Genomic DNA, 17,888 nt, shown 5'->3' on the forward strand with positions numbered 1-17,888 from the left:
AAACTGGTTAGGCCCAGTTTCCTTAGGATAAATGATGCACCTACCTCAGCTGTCAATAGTGTTCACAGCACTTTTCTGTGTATATTTCTTGTTTTTGTTGATTTATTATTTCAGGGCTAAGTAAGAACCTTTGAACTAACATTTGCTACTGTTAAATTTCCACTTCATGCACACCAAATACTTCCTGAAGCGTAATAGTTAACACTGTGATGTAGTTAATGGGCCCAGGTCTGTTCAGGAGCTCTGGGCAATAAACAGGCCACATTCAGCATCACAACACTTAGTTTTCTTGAGTGATGAGGACAAAATTTGACATACCTAGTCCGTCAGCATGCTAACACACACGCACACAAACACTACGGGGCATTTAAAAAAACCTACAGGGGTTCAGCAAGAGGAACAACAACGTCCTACTGGTGCGGGCAGGTCAATTGTTTTTTCTTTAGCTCAATCTAACCTCTGTGGGGTCCGGTGCGTGCTGCTCCGTCGTCCTGCCACCGTGTGCTGCAGGTAGACGACTGTCGACGGTCGTCTGCGACGGAGCACACGACAGGACGGGTACAGCCGGTCACTGGGGAAAGTATCCGCAGGCAGTCGGCCCGTGGTAACGTCCTGGATACCAGGAAGCTGGTACCAGCAGGCAGCCGGATTGCAGAAACAGCCCGGCTAACGGGAGGCCGGCATCGGGAGGCTGGCATCAGCAGGCAGGTGCTTGTCGGTAGGCTGGCCGGCCATGGAAAGGCAGGCGTGAGTCTGCAGCAGGGTAGCGTGGTGCTGCACGGGCAGCCAGACCTCGGACCTCGGTGCCCGGCCGGTGCAGGGTAGCTAGCCTTGGATAACGCCGATCTCCAGAAAGGACGTCCTGCCACTCAGCCCTACACTGCCACAGCTGTCTTGGCGGCGAGCTCCGGCGTTCGATCTTTCACGTGCCCCGGCTCGCCCCGCCTTGACCACACTTTTTCGTTGTCCGCCCGGAACCACACAGGGGCACAATCCACATCATCACAAACACGTTTTCATGTTTATAACGGTACCTTCAACTTCATCTCTAAAATATAGAACAAAGGAGAACTTGCGCAGACAACCATATAAATTAGCATGCTTCAACTTTGCTTTAACGAAACCTTCATATTCACTGCATGGGCATTTTCGAAATAAATACTGTTATGGCCTTTTTATCAGTGACTTTGCAGCAAAGGGTGCTGCAATGCTGGAACATCTGAAGCAATGAATCCAAAAAGTGGACCGTCTTACCTCTGGGTGTTGCAGTATACACACATTCCAATTAACCCTGGCTTTCTGCCTTGGTGATTTCATTAAAAAATAGAGTTCACTTCTTTTCATCGCTGTAGAGATTCTAAGCCGCATGCCACAGAGTTTCATGGAATAAACTCCGTGTGCACCACATCTAAGCAGTGGTCGTGTGACTGAAGCTAGAATTGGCATAGAAGCCAGGCTAGCTTATACCTATGCGAGTCAATTGCCCTTTTATTTGTGTCAGTGGTAATAAAATTTGTCACTTTCAGTTGCTAACTTCTTCATTTCAGCTTCCATTACTTTGCATTTATACTTATTGATTCTTCTTTTACAGACGTTCGAGGGTGTGACCTTGTTGAACCTGCAAGAAAAAAGAAATGCTATTCTGTGTGTATTTGTGCCAACCTCACTGATGTATATAAGTGTGATGCCTACTTGACAATGGACTACAATCTGCACTGCAGAAAGTGATGTAATAAACTTGCTTTTAAAAGAATTATGTTTTCATTATAAATTATTTTAGAGACTATGAGTGTTCACTATCAAATTTTAAAAAATGCCTGTGTAGGCTTACTGTCTCGCGATTAAGGAGGCTAATAGACAGGTTGTAACAGGGCCACTTTGTACTGTCATGGTAAAGCTTATGAAGAGTGCTGGGCGGTGTGCTGCTGGCAAAAAAAAAAAACTCTCAGGATGGTTACGGCTATGTAATGCGAAATTCAGCGATAGCTGTTTAGTCACATAGCCACTGTTGTAGTGGTCACGTGAGGTGGCTGTACCAAACAGCCACCCGTAGGCTTATGCAACCCAGGTTGACCGGTTACGCCGACGGCGACGAGAAAGCCGGGGACAAGTGCCTAACAGCTATCGCTGTAAAAGCAGAATTCTAATGCAAGTGTTTTTTAGGGTCACAGTACTTGCACTAGTGCCACTTGTATGTCTACACGGCTACGCTCGAGCGCAAGCATTGTCAGTGAAACCCAGTACCTGTTATAAGCTTTTACTTCGTAAGCTCTACAGAGCACTGCTTGGGCACTCTAGATACGTATGCTCACACCCGTGTTTCCATTAGTGCGAAGTGTGGAGATCCAACATTGAATATTGCGTGCTTTGCATACAGAAAGAAACATTTGTATTCCTATTTCTGAAGTGACCGTTATTGCATTCTGTGATGTCAAGAGAAATTACTCATGCATTTTAGCAAGTTCCCTGCAGCACAATATCTATAAAGCTCCCGGCAAACAGTTACCTAACACATTGCATAAATGTACAAGAACTAGTTTTTACATAAATTTAAATGACATATTTGGAATTGGCACGAAAAAATATATGTTCCCTGAAGATCTCATAACTGTGACTTCAATAATCAATATTTTTTTAAGGCCCTCTTCCCCCCTTAGGGTGAAGTCCCACTCCAGCTGAGCGAATGCTCTATTTTAGGCTTCATTTTTGCAAGCATTCTGCACGTTTTTCTTGTTCAAACAGCGCAATGCAGGCGTCATTTGAAAGCTTGATTACACTCTTTCAATCGGTACCAGAACATTGAGCTCGGGGGACCTGAAGACATTTCTGGACATTGGCTACCAGACCAAATTGCTGTAGGCAAGCAAAGAGTTCCCGGAGGTGACACTCATGCTCTTGCGGTGCACGACTTGCGACGAGGATGTCATCAATGTAGGCAAACACAGCCAGGAGTCCGCGCATCATCTTGTCAATAAATCATTCAAAACAGCTGCGTTGCGGAGCCCAAAAGGCATGCGCACGTGCTCAAACAGGCCGAAATATGTAGTGATGGCTGTCCTCGGTACATCGGCAGGCTCGACAGGGGTTTGGCGACACGCCTTTACAAGGTCCACTTTGCTAGGGATCTTGCATCCTTCCAAGTTGGTGCTGGTGCTTAAATATTGGATGTGGGGAAGGGGTAGGTATCGTGGACCCTTGAGCATTGAGCGCTCGGTAGTCTCCGTACAGCGCCAGTTTCCTGGTTCCTTCTTGGGCACCAGATGGAGGGGTGAGGCCCAAGTGCTGGACAAAGGTCGTATTATACCCAGCTGGAGCATGTGCCCCAATTCCCTTTTAGCAATTGCGAGACACTCACTGAAGAGATGGGGTGGTCATGCTGTGACAGGTGGACCACACGTAACAATGGTGTGGGTTACGCTGTGCCTGGGTGGCTGGTTTAGACTGCAGGGCTTTGTGACCTCAGAAAAGTCTTACAGGACTTCACCGTATGGGCATAGCGGAATTAGCGTGTGGATGCCAGTGGGAGCCAATGTTCTAGTAACACTGAGTGGGAGCGACAGCCGACATAATGCCAGCAATGGAAAGGCGCGTCTTGCTGTGAATGAGGAAATGGCGGCACTTACCGACATCCAGGTCGAAATGGGCCAGAAAATCAGACGAGAATGGGCTGATAGACGTTGGCTATAATGAAGACACGGAAAGTGCGCCGCAGACTAATGTCGAGAGTGAGGGACCGCAGACCATGCGTGGCGATCGGAGAAGAGTTCGGCACAAGAAGAGGAGATCCAGTTGACTTGGAAGTGCAGTCTGATTTGGAGGCCGGCAGTACGCTGACCTCGGCTCGCGTGTCGACGAGGAAGCGCAGGCCGGTAATGCGGTCCAGGGCTAAGACGACTAGTTGCATGGGAAAGTGCATCGGCGGGCACGGTGCTGTAAAGTATACGGTACCAGCACATAAGTGAGATGGGAGACCGGCGCGAGCGTGGGTCGCTGGGGAAGCAGAACGGTGGCCAGGACGTAGGAAGGAACAGTGTTGATCATGTTGGGACGCCCACAAGGCGCCAAAAGTAGTGGCGAGCTGGTCGATCCGGGCCTCTAACTGGGACATGGCAGAGGACTCTGGTGTGGAAGTGAGGGCGGCGACGGAATGAGAATGCGCGCCGTGGACTTGATCAGCCAACTGGGCGATGTGATCGAGAGTCACTTTTCGCCTGCAGCAGTCGGGACGAGGCGGGTGGACTGCTGCAAATGCTGCAGGAAAAGCTCCCTCAACAACGCACCACTGGAGTCGACGTTGCTTTCTCCCAGGAGCTCAGCTTCCGCATGCTAATGAGCAGCTGGGAAGGGTGGCGATGTCCAAGCTCTTCGTCAGTGAGCAGGGGCCGAAGGCGCGCGCTCTCAGACACCGTGGTGCGGTCCAGGATGCTCTGCTTGAGGCGCTGGTATGGGACATTGCCCAGGAGTCCAGAGATACATCCGCGACCTAAAAGAGGGGCAAAGCAAAAAGATTGTCTATCGCACCCTCGGGCCTGTAACAAACCGTTTTCACTTGTTATACACTTGTAATTTCAAGCAAGAACGGTGTCTAAGCTAACGGTAGCCGCCTCGTGCTGGTCAATTTGGGGCGCGACACAGTCCACTAGACGGATAGCAGTCTCGACGATGATAATTCGCTTCTTTATGAATTGTCGGAACAGGTGAAGATCTTGTATTTTGAACGGTACATCAAAAGAAAGCTTACAATTGACAAATGGTGAAGATGTTCGCGGAACTGACACTGATATTAGATGCTAGTAGATTCGGATAATGGGACAGGTCGAAATAAGGAGAAAGTCAACATGGGAGGCAGTGGGGGTATAATACAACGGGCTGAACATGTGATGTTCAAGGCCGAACATACAAGTTCAAGCACGCTTCACACAAGCCCTTATGCATCTTGAATGTCTTCATATGCGAGTTTAAGATGGCTTCCTAGTCCGGGGCTGCGTTGCCTAAAAATTGGAAAAGTGCTTTTCTTACATAGGCGCCGACTGTGAACAACTTACGCCCATGAGCCTAAACTTTTTCTTATACAGGGAGCAGAACAGAGGTTGCTCGACAGTCACTTGAAGTGCTCATTCTTGTACTGAAGCACACGCTACGCACGTGGAAGATATGGTCTCTGCAGGGAACAACTACGGCTGTTTTTTCTTTTGTCTAAATACCGTAGACGCATAGCGCTCGTATATTCAACGGCAAGCCTTAACAAATATTAGGTTGGGGCAACCTAAAAAGAATGGGGGAAATCCGACTGCGCGGCCTGCCCGTGCCCCCCCCCCCCCCCCACACACACACACCACCGGATACGGGCCGGTGTAGTTTCGGCTACTAGGCTTTGTTCCGGTGCAACGCCAGTGCTTGGTGGGGATGGGTTGGCCGGGGCCCATCATCTGGGGATGCAAAACCCCATGGGAGTGGCAGCGAGCCTTAACAGGCGGAAACTGTGTTTCCTGGCCTCCTCGCGTCTTAAACGGAAGCCGAGGTCGGAAACCCACGTTCAACCTATGAAACTGTACGCGCCAAATTCACGGGATGGCCTCACAATCTGCATTCAAAGAGGTTTCGGTCAAATTAAGCGCGTAAACAGGGTGGTCACGATCACCTTTGCTAAACATTACAACAATGAGCGCCGAGAATGACAACGGAAATCGAAACTAAAGCGCGCCACATCTACTCCCACGATACATAGCCAATCTCATTTCGGGGACGAAATAGGCCCACGCATGTTATTTATGCAATCCTGTAAAGTTGATTGGTCGACAACCCGGTGTCGTGCTTCCTCGATGTCTGGCCGCCTGTGCGCAACCGCCTCTTTCTAAGCGTAATTTTGTCTCGAGCATGAAGAGTTGCCTCTGAGTTTTTTAGAGGTTTTTCTGCGTTAGTAGTATGAGCGACATTCCCCCAAACGGCGGCGTGTGAGGCCTCCATCCTCAAGAAGTGACACCCACGTGCCCACCCCACCATATCTTACAGCTACGGAGCTGCTCACCCCTGCATTAGCAGTGAGAGCGACATTTCCCCAAAACGGTGGCGTGTGAGGCCTCCATCTTCAAGAACTGACACCGACGTGCCCACCCCACCGTCCCATAGCTACAGAGCTGCCCACCCCTGCGTTAGCAGTACAAGCGACATTTCCCCAAAACGGCGCCGTGTCAAGCCTCCATCCTCGGCACCTCTTCATTTCTTCTTTCACTCCCTCCTTTATCCCTTCCCTTATGGCGCGGTTCAGGTGACAGATACTGCGCCATTTCCTTTCCCCCAAAACCAATCATAAAGCTGTCCTTTTGGCGTCTCATATGATGATGGTACTAGGTAGGTGCTGCCACCACGATATCTGATACCTAATTTAATATTTGCTGCGGGTCCTTGGACCCAAGATGTTAGTGGTTTTTATTAAAATAATAGCAAAAAGGAAGGAAAAGATTTTTGCTAGCTCCTGCATCTGCCATCGATACTGAAGCACCTGAGCTGGGGCAGCGGAAATAAAGGATATCAGGCAGAATGGAGAAATGAAGTGAAAGAGGTGAGGGGACAGGAAGAGATGATAGGGGGCGAAGTAATATATACAAACTATTTACTCACTCGTATAATAATAATTGGTTTTGGGGGAAAGGAAATGGCGCAGTATCTGTCTCATATATCGTTGGACACCTGAACTGCGCCGTAAGGGAAGGGTAAAGGAGGGAGTGAAAGAAGAAAGAGAGGTGCCGTAGTGGAGGGCTCCGGAATAATTTCTTGTTTGGTTTTTGACGAGAGAAAATGGCGCATCAACCGTCTCACATATCTCGGTGGACACCCGAACCGAGCCGCAAAGGAAGGGATAAAGAGGGAGGGAAAGAAGAAAGAGAGAACGGAAAATTGGAAGTTCGATTTTGAGGAAAGCCGCGGCGCTGCGCAGCGGCGGAACACCTGTGGCTCGGTGCTACTAGTGGCGCATGCGCAGTAGTGACTAGGGGAATAGAGAGAGAGGGGAAGAAATATCCGCGGCGAAGCACGTGTTCTCATGTCAAGTTCGCGGCCAGTAAAGCTTTCGCATCAAGAGGGAAGTTTATTTAACCGCCAGACCAGCATTCAATGTGTACAAAATTGGTATATGGCAGCACATATCTGGCCGACACCACTAGTTACAAAACCAACTGACGGCGGTAATCAATACTTGATCGTAAGCGCGTGTTTATGCACAAATAATAGCCGACTCGACAGCTGAAACCGGTATACCGCAAATAGAGCCGGTGCTTATTTGATTAGGTACCGATAGCTAATGTATTCAGCGCACAAAAAAATTAGTAGCCCCGTAAAAGGCTTCTGCTCAACAAATTCAACGTTTAAGTGGAACTTTTGCTTGCTTTCAACGCTGATTGTCTACTAGCGGCGTTGCATCGAAGTTTTAATCAATGTCAAATTAAAATTTCAGATTTAGGCGAAGTGGAGATATTAATCTCTTCAATTTGCTTTACTCTATCGACGAAGAGCAAAAAAAAAAAAACAGCCGTGTGCTGTACAATGAAAATTGCCGTTGAGAAGTGGGTTGTTTGAGGAAAGGAAACGGTGCAGTAACTGTCTTATCCCGGTGGTCGCCCCAACCACAGCGCAAGGGAAAGGAGGAAAGTGGTAATAATAATAATTGGTTTTTTGGGGAAAGGAAATGGCGCAGTATCTGTCTCATATATCTTTGGACACCTGAACCGCGCCGTAAGGGATGGGATAAAGGAGGGAGTGAAAGAAGAAAGGAAGAATAGGTGCCGTAGTGGAGGGCTCCGGCATAATTTCGACCTCCTGGGGATCTTTAACGTGCACTGACATCGCACAGCACACGGGCGCCTTAGCGTTTTTCCTCCATAAAAACGCAGCCGCCGCGGTCGGGTTCGGGAAAGTGGTAGTGAAAGAAGAAATAAAGAGTGCCGCAGTGGAGGGCTCCGCAATAATTTGGACCACCTGCGGATCTTTAACGTGCACTGACATATAGCACAGCACACGAGCGCCCTTCTAGTTTCGGCTCGATCGAAACGCTGCCTCTGCTGACTGGATTGATACCGGGTACTCTGGCGCAGCAGTCGAGTGCCCTTATCACTGAGGGGCCGAAGCTTCGTGGACTTGATGAACTGCAAAATTCTTCGTCACCCTCACCTCATATTAACGTTGTAAAACAAGGTATCGGCCTCTGGCATCCACACATTACCTTCAGTTGTTTAGACATGTGGATTCCTGCTTAATACCATTTGAATTAAGGAGCAATATACTTATAGCAAAAACGCTCATGCAACCCATACATGAGTGAAATAATCCTGAGCTTATCATGCGAAGGTTGCATTCTGTCATTGAAACCTGCATTCTTGCAAATCGGTGAACCTGAACGTCTACAATGCATGTAGCGAATCTATGTGGTTCACCCCGAATGAAACGAAAGTTTCTTTAATGGAAAATTTTGCTGCCGAGCACAAGACGCAAGATGCAAGCAAATTCAGTGGTTGAGTGACTATACTCAGCTGTTTGGAGTGTTACTCCGCTGAGGCTAGCAGTTAGGCGATTCTAGAAATTATAGTGAAGACATTGCAGGTCTTTCACTCAGAAATCAGTCCGAGCTTGCCACGTTAGGAATGCGATAAGAAAAAAAAATTTTTGCCGGACATTTAGCCTAGCAAAAGGGCAGACAAAATAAATAATGATGCACGCAGCACACGAAATGAAATCTTCGTGAACATTCCGAGCGATAACTTCTCATGGACGTCCGGCGTCAGTGGCGCGGGCAGCTTTCGAAGAGCTCCCGAAAGTGTCCCATCGTTAGCCGAGCGTTGAAGTATGGGCGAGTATTCAAATTATTACACATGTGAATCTAATTATTTTTTAACCGGGTTCTGGTTTAACTCAACTGAAGGATTAAACTATGCCGAATCATAAAACGATTCCGACTACCACGAGGGTACCAACACCATTCCGTCCATTATAATGCACAAGGTTTTGGCGCTGGCAGTCATCATCATCAGTGTTGGTTTTTGTTCAAAAATTCACTGCAACGCTTCCTGTGCATTAAGGAGCGCGAAATTAGCGCTGAGCGCTGAAAATACACTACAGGGAATAAAAGTGCTCAAGATAGATTTCCTATACCACAGATAGCGGGATAAGCTGAAGAAAAGAATCTTTCGATACCAGAGTATAGTGCACACCATGCATCAGCAAACATACCATAATCATGCAAGGTATTCACTAAAGAAATCGTAGAAAAGTTTGAGGAATCTTACACTTTCGTTGACCAAAGAAGGCGGCTGGCCTTCCTAGCGGCGAAGCTTGTCCCATTCAGGTAAACTCCAGAAGTTGGACCCCGGGTTCGAACCCGACCGCGGCGGCTGCGTTTTTATGGAGGAAAAACGCTAAAGCGCCCGCCTGTCGGAACTACGAGTTGGGCTGGGCTCCCCCGCTTGCCTGGCGCATACTGGAATATCGCTGTCGATCTGAAGATCCAACTCCACGCAACCTGATTTGGGCCCCCGGTCACCAGGGCCTGCAGGGAAACGAACAGGCCGATCAGGCCGCCCGCGCACTCTCTCCCCGGGCTATCTCCCTGTCCTTGGAAGGGTACTCCCAATCAGACAATCTGGCCATTACATTCAAACAAATCACCGATTACTACAAGGAGGAGCACCGGCGCTACCCGGCCCCTTGTAAGGGTCTGGATCGCGCTGACGAGCGCCTCCTCATAAAATTCTCAGTAACACTGTACTGTGCCCGGCGGTGCTTAAACACTTCAATACATCCTTTGATGGCACGTGCCAGTTCTGTGGGGAGGTGTCTGACACCTTCCACATGGTTTGGGCGTGTCAATCTAACCCATCTATCCCCCCCAACCCCAACCCCACCAGAGAGGACTGGGAGGCGGCCCTGCTCGGCTGTCAAGACCTGAAGAGCCAAAAGGCCTTGGTTCAACGGACGCGGGCGGCGTTGCTTGCCAATGGGGCCCCGGAATAGGGGCTCCACCTAGTACTGTGAGGGGAAAGGGCCAATAGGGTCCTACCCCAATCACCTTTCTGTAAAAATTTATTTGCTTATAAATGTTTTTCACCACCACCACCCGTATGCTGTGCGATGTCAGTGCACGTTAAAGATCCCCAGGTGGTCGAAATTATTTCGGAGCCCTCCACTACGGCACCTCTTCTTCCTTTCTTTTTTCACTCCCTATCTTATCTCTTACGGCGCGGTTCAGGTGTCCAACGATATATGAGACAGATACTGCGCCATTTCCTTTCCCCCAAAACCAATTATTATTATTTAAGTTGGAACGCCGTCGGGAACAAAATGGCGTCAGCAACGCTTCCACGCTCTTCTCAAGAAATCCCTATCCAGCGAACACGTGGCTATTTGCATATGTGAACTGCGAAGTGACTAAAAAGTTTTGGGATATCTTACGTATTGGTTTGACACAACCATGAATTAAACCAAAGGGACATTAGCGTAAGCCTGCGATAACTATAGGCAATCCGTTTTTCACTCAAGAGAACAAAAAATCGCATAATCAATTTTGCCTTGAGTACACAAGTTACGGTTTATGGTTTATGTTTAATGAATGTTTAACGTATCAAACCGACTCAGGCTATGAGGGACGCCGTAGTGAAGGGATCCCAAAATTTTGACCATCAGGTTTCATTAACGTGCAGTGACATCGCACAGTACACGAACTCCTAGAATTTCGCCTGCATCGAAATGCGACCGCCACAGCCGCGATCGAATCCGCGTCTTTCGGGTCAGCAGCCAAGCGCCATAACCACTGAGCCACAGCGGAGACAAGATGGAAGGTGGTCGTTCAAAACTTTACAAAGAAGTATAATACCCCGGTCACACGGGCACTCTAAAGGCACTTTGAACTAATGTTCATTTACGCTCCCAAAGGAGCACTACTTCAAGGGAGTTCGTCCGTGCTACACGGTTGCGGAACGACCTTCGCAAGTATTCGCAAGAAGTTTTTAGCGCCCTCATCGGCGAAAAGCGTTATTAAAATTGCAAACCTCACTGCACATGTAAATACAGGAATGTCACATTTTTTTTAGTAAATTAGTTTTATAACCGTATTATGTTAAAGCAACGCAATTTTAACTGCAATAATGACATGATTTTCCAAGTACAGAGCATAACATCACAGTGCTGGCCACACTGAGCCGTGGCTACCGTGACGCTCGTATATCTGGAACGAGAGTATGGCGTGGTGAGACTGCCACAAAACAAATGATCTTATATTTTAAAACACCACTAATCTTATGAAGTGAATTTATAAAATTAAAATTGAACGTTTCTTTTCTCAATTTATTTATGCTGTTAACTCGCTAAGAGGGAGAGTACTCCCTTGAAGCCTCAAACGACGAATTCGAGCTGCCTTGTTTCGAAGCTCCTTTGAGCTAGGTGTCCTTTGGCGCGTCCGTGTGGCAGCGCGCGTTCGTCCTTAGAGTAATGGAGCATTAGTTCAAAGTACCTTTACTGTGTCCGTGTGACAGGGGTATAATATTCAATAGCATCGGAAGAGCTGAGAATTTTTCTTTTGGAAACGAAACATGAATGCATCTACTTAGGGCAGATAGTCGCTGATTATGAGCACGAGATCGAAGTAACAGGAGAATAAACGCCACTTAGCAGGCAAACTCCGGTCATGAATAGCACATTTCAAATACCCTTTAACACGAAAGCAACATACATTTTTCTTTCCCGCGCCTACATACGAAGCCGAAACACTGCCTATACTTACGGAAAGCCTTAGAATTTATGTTGCGGACAACACAGCGGACAATAGAATTAGCATGCTAGATGCAACGTCAATACAGATGAAGAGAGGAGAATTGGCCACAGAACAAACTCTGCTAAATGACAGCGTATTTGAAATCAAGGATAAACGCAATTGCAAGCAGATGTAATGTGAAGGCAGATAACCGATGGTCTTATTTGGTTGTAAGGGATCGTAGGAGGAAGCAAGCGAAACAGACTGCAGAAAATCAGATGGGCAGATGAGATTAGCTAGTTTCTGGAGATAAGTTTGACGAACCTGTCAAAAGACACGGTTAGTTTGAGGGATATGGGAGAAGCCGTTGTCCTTAAATGGGATTAGTCAGGCTGATTTACGAGAGTGTGATGATGAGAGAGATAATAATGAGCACGCGGATTTATATCGGAGTCCAAGAGAACCTTGTGCCATTCAGGAAAACTACAGAGGTTAGAAGGCCTGTTGTAATACATTTGGTGCGACGGCATGCAATAATGGTGACGATTTAAAGTGACAAAGATTTAAGGGGCCGACGTGCCCCAAACGCCTCTGTATCAATAAACGCCTTCACCACCACAGACGGACATCACTGAAACTGGCGACGTGCAGCTGGATGCGCATTCACACTCAAAGAGAATACTTTGTTAAGGCATACTGAAGTAATGATGCATAGAGGTGGGTCTGGTCAATTGCCTTCAAGAGCATTTCACCCACTTGGCATAAGGTAAATTGTACGGATACTACGTGCGTGAGAAAAGAAAAACAGGACGATTACACCATTGGCATTCCGGATGGACATACCTAGCCAGTACACCTTGTGGTTTCCCGTCGCAGCATTTGTTTTCGAACTGCCGCCACACGCCAATCACTCATTATTCTGCTTTAGTTTCTGGAGGGGTGCCAAAAGGTCTAACGTGTATTTGTTACTGTGCATTTTGGCATCTTCCCGTGTTGCACTTTTCCGGCTATGGTATCCAGCTCATTCTCCCTTTGTTGGACCCGCTAGACATTTCTGGGTCTTGCCTTCCCCAAACGTGCTGCGTTTAGAGCACAACGATCACCCATATAGTTTAATCCTGATAACATTTACTGCCGGTGCACGTTTCTTTAGCTCCGTGCATCCTCATTATCCAGCGGTGCAGACAACCTTATAATTTCAGAGCGAAAACTCTTTTAGCGTTGCACAAGCTATTTAGGGCAGCCGTAACGCGTTACGAGTATTGGGGTACGAATTGATATGCGTAATGCTATTGATGCTGAAGTGTCGGCCGTGAAGCGAAAAAGTTACTGCCCCACTCCTTTTGTCCAAATGCACCGGCAGCTCACTCCCGTCGTTCACTCCCCCCCCAAGTAAACAGTGCGAAATAACGCGCCTTTCTCCTCCATCTAAACGCGGCCCCTACAGTAAAGTTCGAAGCCAGGTAGTCCAGCTCAGCAGCCGTGCGCCTGAGTACTCAACCCTCGCGGCAGTCGAATCTCAAAGCTACTATATTCATTTCCGCGCGCTTTTCGTGAGCGGCGGGCTTCCGAAGCCTCCGGGCTTTCCTCCAAGAAACGCTTTCTCCGGCAGCTGTTGCTTGAATGAGGTTAAAAAAAATGTTTCCATGTGTGCATTGACGTTATCTCCGAAGTTCTGTTTCCCAACAACGCATAAGCTCAACCTCAGTGATAACGTCAGAGACAGCCATGAATCCTTCAAGAGACGACTCTTCAAAGGACCCGAGCGCAGCGGCCGCGATCCGCATGGGCTCCATGAATCTTGACTTCAGGCCGGGCTAAACACCTCCTGGACCTCATGGAGAACTTCGCTGGCAGTGAGAGCTGCTTATTTTTGCACAAGGTGCTTTTGAAGACATCCAAAGAGGCGCCAACGCGCTCTGCCTAAAGCCGCCTGATGGCGCCTCTTTGATATTAAACTTATTTTTGGAATATGGCGGAGCGCTTGGCTTGAAGCACTCTGGCACGGGTCGGCCCGGTATTGCACTGCCTCCGGGATCGGCCCGGGGCATATTAGCGCGCGCCTTTTCTTTCCATCTTTGCTCTCCTATCCTTTACCCGCCGCGGTGGCTCAGTGGTTAGGGCGCTTGACTACTGATCCGGAGTTCCCGGGCTCGAACCCGACCGCGGCGGCTGCGTTTTTATGGAGGAAAAACGCTAAGGCGCCCTGTGCTGTGCGATGTCAGTGCACGTTAAAGATCCCCAGGTGGTCGAAATTATTCCGGAGCCCTCCACTACGGCACCTCTATCTTCCTTTCTTCTTTCACTTCCTCCTTTATTCCTTCCCTTACGGCGCGGTTCAGGTGTCCAACGATATATGAGACAGATACTGCGCCATTTCCTTTCCCTAAAAACCAATTATTATTATTATTACTCCTATCCTTTAACTCTCCTACTTTCAGCACGTGGCAGCGAGCATGGCTCGGCTTGAGCCAGCAGGCAGGCCCGGACACTTTCCTTTTCTTTCTTCCTATCAGCAACGCAAATACACCATTACCTGAGCCGTGAGCCCATCCTTGGTACAGCGGATTTCGAACATTTGAAATTCCCATGGAACATACGTTCCTGCACATCTAGACAATGTGAGGTTTCCATGACGCTGTTGCGCGGTAGGATTCCTCGCCTTAATCTATATTTATGCCGTTCTGGGTTGACGCCATCGAATCTATGTGCGTCATGCGGGGACCTTGAAACGATAGATAATTTCATCCTCTACTGCCGGCGGTTTGCACGGCAGAGAATTCAGTTTTTGAAAAAATTCTCTCGCTCAATTAAGGCTGCTGTTTACACTTCCCGTCCTCCTCTCATTCGGTGCAACCATCAAAGGGCATGCCATTAGGCAGATGTGTCAGCTTCTTCACTAGTATATCATTGAAACCGAGAGATTTTTGTGTTAACTTCTCAATGCCTTTACTTTCCTCTCAAAATTATTTTCTTTCTGATTATTTATTAAAATTTAGTTATTCTACTCGCACCGCTTTATTTCCTTGATTTTCATTCCGATTTCCTCAAGCTGTCTCAAAATTCGTGATATTCTTTTTCTCTCAGAGTCCTCACAATTTATGAGCCGCTTGAGATAAACCTGGATGAGATTTTTCCGGTTTGGATCTGCACCAAACCGTGGCCAATCCCCCACCGTGGGTATGTGCCATCGTACTTGAGGCAGCAACAGCAGCAGTCTCAACGGTCCTGCTTTCCTCGACTCAACATGGTGTCAGAAGTAACGGAATTCCCACAGTAAGCCCAGCCGGGCTGCGTCCTCTCACTCGGACACTTATCTACGGTGGCACACGTCACAGCAGCGTCTACGGCCTGGACTACGCGGCCAGTTTATGGCGTCCTTCGCCATTCAACCGTCCGAGGCCTCCTGCTTCACGACTCCTGCCGACTGGCCGAAATGGAGGAAGCGATTCGAGCGTTTCTACACAGCTTCCGGTCTCTGCGACAAATCAGGGTCACACCAAGTCGACACGCTCCTACACTTGATGGGCGACCAGGCCGAGGACGTCTTCGGAACCTTCAAACTCTCCGGTGAGAACGCTCAGAACTTAGAAGTCGTCCTAAAGCAGTTCGACAGTTACTTCATACCGCGGCGCAACGTCATTTTTGAACGGGCACGCATCAACACGAGGGACCAAAACGACAGCGAATCCGTGCAAGACTTCGTAACTGTGCTTCACACGCTTTCCAACCGTTGTGAGTACGGCACCCTCCGAGAGGAACTGGTTCGAGACAGACTGGTCGTCGGCATTCAAGACCAGAAATTGTCAGCGGGACTGCAACTTGACGCTGATCTTAATCTTCAGAAGGCGCTTGAAAGTATCAGGCAGGTAGAAAGCGTTCGTCAGCACCAAGCGCAGCTTCACCATGGAACGCTGACCGTCAACAAAGTGTCATCAGGCAGACAGCAAGTCAGGCACCCCACGAACGCTGCTGCTGCTGATACGAAGAAAACAAAGTGGACGGGCCTGCCTACTGGCTCAAGCCGAGCCACGCTCACTGCCGCGTGCTTAAAGTAGGAGAGTTAAAGGATAGGAGAGCAAAGATAGAAATAAAAGGCGCGCGCTAGTATGCCCCGGGCCGATCCCGGAGGCAGTGCAATACCGGGCCGACCCGTGCCAGAGTGCTTCAAGCCAAGCACACCGCCATATGCCAAAAATAAGTTAATATCTTGGATCCAAGGACCCGCAGCAGAGATTAAATCAGTTATCAGATATCACCGTGTGTATCATCAAGTGAGGGCCGCCAAGTTTAGGAGTACGCCGAGATGTGAGACAGATACTGCGCCATTTCCCTTCCCCAAAATCCAATTTCAATTTCCCTCTCCGCGCGCTTCAGGCTTTCACCCACGGAGAGAGAGAGAGAGAGAGAGAGAGAGAGAGAGAGAGAGAGAGAGAGAGAGAGAGAGTTACCGTTCCTGCCGTGCCTTCATTTCATGCAGCCACCCCCTCGGGCCCACGCTCGCTTGATGACTTTTCGGAACCACTGTATATATATATTAACACATAGCCCTGGCACTAGTATTGAAATATTAACTCAAATATAACTTACCAATACTTTACCCACAGCCCATAACTGCGAAAATGTGCAAAAAAGCTCAGGATCCTTTCTAGAAATCTCTGCTTAATTCTCGGACAACACCAGCCCAACAACTGATTCCCTGCAGATACTTGTGTCGGCTGGTGTATCGTTGCTGTAACTGGCACCTTGCTCGAGACTCCGACGAGAAAGGAAGGCAGCACTCTCGGCCTCTATAACGGCTAATATCAAAGTGTAGTATCTCGGCCTGCTCGGACTGCTCGGCCTGCTGTGTTCCTGCGTGCGTTCCGGCCGCCGGCTTGCGTCGGTGGCCGGTGTTCGACCACCAAGAGTGCTCTTTTGTTCCGGTGCCCTTCGGCTGGCGGGCGCCTCAACATGGTGAGCCAGCCACCTACAAAGGCCCTTGCCTTTGATGTCGTCGTCCCTGAGGGGGCTAGTCCGGAGGATGTCGTCGATGCGACAGCCTCCGTAGTTCGTTTGGAAGAAGTTTACTGTGTCCAGCACTTCGGTGGACGCAACTACCAAGTTACCGTAAAGAGTGAAGCCGCCATGGCTGCAATCGTTGATGCGTCTTGCCTCATCATCGGCAACGAACGCGTCCCCATCGTTCCCCTGAGCCCCCAGGTGACTCAGGTGACTGTTCTTTTTCTGCCCGCCCGAGTACCAAGTGATGCCCTTGCCAAGGCTCTTTCTCCTTATGGCAAGGTGCTGCACATAAGTCGCGGCATCATGGGGTCGCGTCCCACTGTCACCACCGGGACGCGGTATGTCCGAATTGAAATGAAGCCCGAGTCGCCCGTGCCTAACTACATCAAGGTCGCTGGCCACCGCGTGACATGCGATTACAAAGGCATGCAGCGTGTTTGTCGACGTTGTGGCTCGACATCACACTTCAGAGCACAGTGCACGGCTCCGTTCTGCGCCCGCTGCGGCGTCTTTGGGCACCAAGGCCAAGGTTGTGTGCTGCCGTGTCGACGTTGTGGTGATCCACACGCTACCGTGGCATGCGCGATCAAGCCCTCGTACTCTGAGGCTGCGGCCCGACCTGCACCTCCACCGGCTGCACAGGCAGCCGATGAAGCCATCAAGGAACGCGGCGTTTCCGACACCAACGGCTTTGTGAGTGGTTCCTCGGCGTCTCTGAATGTATCGGTGGAGGAAGCGGTGCCTACGGCTGATGCGTCCAGTGATGCACCTCGCAAGCCGGCATTAAATGTGCCTGCTATGTCAGCCTCAGTCTCTCCAAGTGTACCTGCCGCTACGGAGGCCGAGCCCATTGCGCCCCTGCAGGTCTCTGATGCTGGGGACAGGCCGCTCTCGCAGCCTGCGCGGCAGTCCGCAGCCAGCGTTGCGGTTTTGAGCGACAACGCCAGCGTATCTGAGGCCGATGGTGACGAGAGCAGCTTGTCGTCCTCAGCTTCTTCAGTCAACCTCGTCATCGACGAGACTATCATCGTGCCTGGGCAGGAGCCGAGGCCGCCGTCGTCATCTCCTTCGTCATCGCAGTTTAGTGTCGGCACAAATATTTCGCCTGGGCAGGAGCCAAGGCCATCTCCTGACGTGGAATCTGTGC

The 17,888-nt window shown here is 49.3% G+C and overlaps 1 protein-coding gene and 1 pseudogene across 2 annotated transcripts in view; both read left to right on the plus strand.

Annotated features, from left to right (window-relative positions):
- The window catches only part of pav (kinesin family member pavarotti), a 58,056-nt gene extending 56,300 nt beyond the window's left edge, over positions 1-1,756 (plus strand). For both annotated transcript variants that reach the window (XM_077627409.1, XM_077627410.1), the window contains exon 24: positions 1,592-1,756. In XM_077627409.1, the coding sequence (XP_077483535.1) occupies positions 1,592-1,607 (16 nt within the window). In that variant the 3' untranslated portion in view covers positions 1,608-1,756. The remainder of the gene's footprint in view (positions 1-1,591) is intronic.
- Positions 1,757-13,656: 11,900 nt separating this feature from the next.
- On the plus strand, positions 13,657-13,788 carry LOC144095726 (U2 spliceosomal RNA; annotated as a pseudogene).
- The last annotated feature ends 4,100 nt before the right edge of the window (positions 13,789-17,888 follow it).

The sequence above is a fragment of the Amblyomma americanum genome, chromosome 6 (assembly GCF_052857255.1).
Source record: "Amblyomma americanum isolate KBUSLIRL-KWMA chromosome 6, ASM5285725v1, whole genome shotgun sequence".
Classification (NCBI taxonomy): domain Eukaryota; kingdom Metazoa; phylum Arthropoda; class Arachnida; order Ixodida; family Ixodidae; genus Amblyomma; species Amblyomma americanum.